Source organism: Octopus bimaculoides, chromosome 6 (genome assembly GCF_001194135.2).
Source record: "Octopus bimaculoides isolate UCB-OBI-ISO-001 chromosome 6, ASM119413v2, whole genome shotgun sequence".
NCBI lineage: Eukaryota > Metazoa > Mollusca > Cephalopoda > Octopoda > Octopodidae > Octopus > Octopus bimaculoides.
In genome coordinates, this window is record NC_068986.1 from 21618295 (window position 1) to 21623928 (window position 5634).

At 37.8% G+C, this 5634-nt stretch overlaps 1 protein-coding gene across 2 annotated transcripts in view; it reads left to right on the forward strand.

The window, feature by feature from the left end:
- Positions 1–5634, forward strand: part of LOC106875146 (sec1 family domain-containing protein 2) — a 30124-nt gene that overhangs the window by 15283 nt on the left and 9207 nt on the right. For both annotated transcript variants that reach the window (XR_008264376.1, XM_014923148.1), the window contains 4 exons: positions 1330–1429; positions 1876–1939; positions 4300–4402; positions 5409–5564. Coding sequence is in view for 1 of the 2 variants with exons in the window: in XM_014923148.1 (XP_014778634.1) it covers positions 1330–1429; positions 1876–1939; positions 4300–4402; positions 5409–5564 (423 nt within the window). In the remaining variant the exon portion in view is untranslated. The remainder of the gene's footprint in view (positions 1–1329; positions 1430–1875; positions 1940–4299; positions 4403–5408; positions 5565–5634) is intronic.

Genomic DNA, 5634 nt, shown 5'->3' on the forward strand with positions numbered 1-5634 from the left:
GTACCGCCTGATTGGCCTCCGTAGGATTTTCGAGTGAGATCGTTGCCAGTGCCCCTGGACTGGCTTGTGCGGGTGGCACATAAAAGACACCATTTCGAGCGTGGCCGTTGCCAGTATCGCCTGACTGGCCTTCGTGCAGGTGACACGTAAAAGCACCTACTACACTCTCTGAGTGGTTGGCGTTAGGAAGGGCATCCAGCTGTAGAAACTCTGCCAAATTTAGATTGGAGCCTGGTGTTGCCATCCGGTTTCACCAGTCCTCAGTCAAGTCGTCCAACCCATGCTAGCATGGAAAGCGGACGTTAAACGATGATGATGATGATGATCTAGGTGCACCTTAGATTTTTAAAAATTATCTTATGAGTGAATTTGATTGGGGGAAACTGTACAAAGCCTGTCACATGTGTGTGTGTGTGTGCATTCATCTATGCAAATGTTTACTTCCTGCGTGCTTTGCATGAGAAAACACCGAACTACAAGTGGTGACACTCTTATTTCCCTGTCAACAAATCATCTGGTTGTGCACCTTTTAAGATGTTTGGAATTGGAGCTTGATTACTTGAAAAACAGGTACGGGTAAGTGATAGGGAGGGCATCCAGCTGTAATATAATGCTTTGATATTATATATTTATCTAACCCATATTAGCATAGAAAACAGATGCAAAAATGGATGAGCAAGCAAATTTAAGGCTTTAGAAAATCTTTACACTGCTTGAAGTTTAAAAAAATTCTCACCTATAATTTTGTTATATATGTGTACAATTAAAAATACAAAGACATAGTTTTCTTTGTTATCAAATTTTTAATTTTAAAACAGTCCTTTTTCTAATTTTCCATGCAATGTGTGCCATAATAATTTTTTTGTTTGATCTTGAGTGTACTACCACAAAATTAAAAAGACTAATAACCATAACCACTCCTCTAGAGTATAATTTGAGGAGATTTGGTTGCTATTTCTAGTAGATTAAGTGACTACATATCAGTTAGCTTAAGCAGAATATTATGTTTTAATAACCAGTGGCACGTAAAAAGCACCATTCGAGCATGGTTGATGCCAATACCACCTGACTGGCCCTCATGCCAGCAGCATGTAAAAAGCACCCACTACACTCTCGGAGTGGTTGGCATTAGGAAGGGCATCCAGCTGTAGAAACCTCGCCAGATCAGATTGGAGCCTGGTGCAGCCTCCTGGTTTGCCAGTCCTCAGTCAAGCCGTCCAACCCATGCCAGCATGGAAAGTGGACGTTAAATGACGATGATGATGATGATCACTAACTTAATGATTCAAAAATTCCAGGTTCAAGTTTTCTGTATGTCTTATTTTTCAGATTATACAGTCTAGATGACATATGGTGTCTCCTTCTTTATTGTTATTCATTGGCTGGGAAAGATCGTTATTTATGGACAAAAGAAGAACAAGGCTTGCAGGTAATTTTTAATAATTATTTACATTTCTTTGTTTTGCTATCAAAAATATCCTAAGTAAATATAGTAATATTTACTCATATGTAAGTCATACCCCTAATTTAGTGTTAAATCTGGGTACAAAATCTTTTCCTTTCATAGTTTATGTTCCTAACACTAGCTTAATGATAACTAAGTTAATTTTACTAAATTCTTTGTTACATTTAAAGTAATTGAAAGAAACACAGAGCATCTCAAAATAAATCCAGTAACGAAAGGGTTAAATGTAGCATCAAATGTTTAGCATTGATAAGAATTACTTTCCATATTCTAATAAAGATTTATTGAAGCTGACAATCTCCATAAGAAATAAAATCATTTATTTCTCTTTCTTTTTACATAGAAAAATAAAATGTGAAACCAATTGAACCATTTAATTCAAAAATATTTTTTTCTTCTATTTATTTCAGGCAGGCATTGTGAAAGAAATCCTGATAGAGTTGAAGAATTTACCTCCGATAACAAAAGCACTTGGTAAGATATATTCCTTCTTCAACCTTGGGTATATCAAGCAAATGACACTGGACAAGCATAAAAATGTCTGTCTGTGTTCATATCATATTTGTACTATATATACCAGTGGTGGCCAAGCTACAGCCTTGAAAGCTACTGTGTATATGGCTCATGAGAAAATATTTCGTTTCAGTGCTATTTTTTGTAAAACAGCTTTAATATCCTATTGACCAGGTTTTAAAGTATTAACAGCAAAAATGAAGACTCAATGAATGAACCTTCAATGAACAGTGGTGGTGGCAGCAGTGGTTCCTTCTTCTCCATCATCATCATCATCATCATCATCATCATTTAATGTCTGTTGTCCATGCAGGCATGGGTTGGACGGTTTGATCAGGCTGGTACGCTGGAAGGCTGTGCCAGACTCCAGTCTGATTTGGCATGGTTTTCTATGGCTGGATGCCCTTCCTAACACCAACCACTCCAAGAGTGTAATAGATGCTTTTACGTGCCACCGGCACAGGTGCCATTTGTGTAACACCAGTATCTGCCACGTCTGCAGTTTTGCTCAGCTTGATGGGTCTTCTCAAGCACAACATAATGCCAAAGGTCTCAGTCATAGCCTCCGTGAGGCCCAACACTCGAAAGGAACTTGGCTACTTTGCTTCCATGAGGCCCAACACTTGAAAGGAACTCAGCCATTTCGCCTCCATGAGGCCCAATGCTTGAAATGAACTCAGCCACTTCATATCAGACTTTTCTTACCAATCAACTTGGTCACCTTTGGCATATAATAAGGTGATCACGACTCCTATGGTTTTAACAGTTTCAATAGTAATATATCTGGAGTGCAAATGCACATAGCTTAGTGGTTAGGGTGTTTCATTCACAGTCACTAGATCATAGGTTTGATTCCCAGACCAGGCAGTACATTGTGTTCTTGGGCAAAACACTTCATTTCACGTTACTCCAGTTGACTCAGCTGTAAATGGGTAACCCTGTGATGGATTAGTTTTCCAGTCAGGGAGAATGTTGGCCTGTTAACCTAGCCAGCAAGGTGGCATCATTCAAAAGCTAAAATAATGCAAAGTGCATTGTGACCAGTGATGTATACCAACATCTGATAGTCTGGTCAATCACATGATATCTGGGAGTAAAACAGTTTGACATAGTCTATCTATGTCCAAACTGTACTTACAGGAGTAAGAATATGTTTATAAAACATTTGCCAATATAGTTTGAGTTTTTTTTTGTATTGTCAGTCTTTATGTTCTGAGTTCAAATGCTACCAAGGTCCACTTTACCTTTTATTCTTTCAAGGTTGATAAAATAAGTACCAGTTGAGCACTGGGGTCAATTTAGTTGATTAGCTCCCTCCCCTCAAACTTACTGGCCTTGTGCCAAAATTTAAAACCAATTATAGTTTAAGTTTTGATAAATTCATGTCCTGGAGAAAACAGAAAGATTACATTGTGAGCTCATCTCTTGTCCTCTAGTGAAATGATGGCCCCCAAACATTAGCTTTCACTTTTCCCTACAGCATACAGAATCAGCCATACCTACAATGTTCATTGTATAATTTTTTTCCAATACTGGCCACCACCACTTTTTGCACAGATTCTGCTTTTGTTTATCAGTTAGTTTAACAAAGGGCTTCTGCTGCTTTGAATTATACAGAAGTAAATTGTGCATGAAGCCTTGAAGTGTTTTAGTCAAATAAACCAACCCCAGTGATAAGGCGCAGAATGGGGTGGAGCAAACATAGACACACACACAGACACACACACACACACATCAGGCTTCTTTTAGTTTCTTATTTCTTTATTGCCTACAAGGGGCTAAACATAGAGGGGACAAACAAGGACAGACAAAGGGATTAAGTCAATTACATCGACCCCAGTGCATAACTGGTACTTAATTTATCGACTCTGAAAAGTTGAAAGGCAAAGTCGACCTCGGCGGAATTTGAACTCAGAACGTAACGGCAGATGAAATACTGCTAAGCATTTCACCCGGCTTGGTAACGTTTCTGCCAGCTCACTGGCTTCTTTTAGTTTCTGTCTACCAAATCCATTCACAAGGCTTTGGTTACTCCAAGGTGACACTTGTCCAATATGCCACACAGTGGGACCAAATTAAAAACCAAGTGGTTGCAAAGCATCTCTGTACCAAATAAACAGTGCAACATTAGCAGTGGGATATGAAATATCACCCTTTCATTTTATAAACTCTACACCCAACTAACTACATCAACTGTGTAGCCATTGATATAATTTATATTAAAGATGTTAATTCTTTCTTCTATAGAATTTGTAATTTAAGAAAAAAAAATTTATCTTGTATGTTATCTGAAAATGTAATATTTGAATATTGCCTTTTAGTTAAAGATAACCATACTGAAGGTACAGTGTCTGTGATAGTCCAAGGTGTGTGGGAAAAATTGAAAGGCCTTGGTGATGCAAGAGAAGACCTCAAGCAGTTTAGGTATATGTCTTTTTATTTATTTATTTTTCTTTATGTTTGACTACCAGAATAAGATTATTTTTCTCTATCAGAAGTAGAGAAACCTAAAGGCATTAGCTGATATATGCTGTGGTTTTGGACATGTAATAGTGATCACATCTCCACCCTTGTTCCATTTGCTACATTCACCTCTACACAAATTTCTAACCTTCTGTCATGCTCTTTTCACACCTTAGTGACCTTATCCACCCACCTTTCCTAATTCTTTGTATTTTCTCTTGTGCTCACTTTCTTGTATCTTGAAAGTATGCTCTGATACTTTGTTGCCACCATCTTTGTCTTCTTTCCAGCTACTCCCATCCACCCTTATATAATATCTCCTTTTGTAACAAGACACCTGTGCCCGTTCCTCTATCATATTTTAACCTCTCAACACCTGGCATATGCTCATCTCCCTGTCTGTGAAGGGTCTTTTCTTTGTCTTGCAAATTCCTTGTGACCTTGCTAGTGCCAGTGTCAGATAAAAAAAAAAGCACCCAGTACACTTTGTAAAGTTGTTGTATTAAGAAAGGCATCCAACCACAAAAACCATGCCAAGGTAGACACTGGAGCTTGATGCAGTCCTCTGGTATGTTGGATCCTGCCTAAGCATCAACTCACAGTATAGAAGATGGGTATTAAATGACGATGGTGGTGGTGGAGGTATTGCTGCCACCACCACAACCACCTGCTGTGTACATATAAATAGATAGTGGCCATAGTAGATGAGGATCAATGAAGATATGGGGGGATGTGGTGTAATCAACTCTGAGGATGTTAAGCCTCAGAAACAAGATGATGGTAAAGTATGGTGCTATGCCAGATTGATTATCTATCCAATCTATGACACCATTGTTAAAAAGTGTTTTTAAAAAATATTCTTTACTGAACAGTAAATTGTTTTTTAAAAAAATGCAGTGAGGTTGCCTACATAAATGGATACAATGTTGTTACTTAATTAAAACAAAATTTTCTTCTTTATTTTCAGTTCTGTTCTTAAGGCAGGAGATGAAAGCAGTCCCCCTCATTACAAATCCATCTTGAGACAAATAGTTGAATTAGTATTTGATCCAAATAAAGTTGACTTGGTTGATGTTGAATGTAAAACTGGTGGCCTCAAAGATCTTCTGAAAACTGGTTTTGGGTAAGGAAGTAACTATTACTTAATGAATACAACCCCATATATATGTATATATATATATATATATATATAT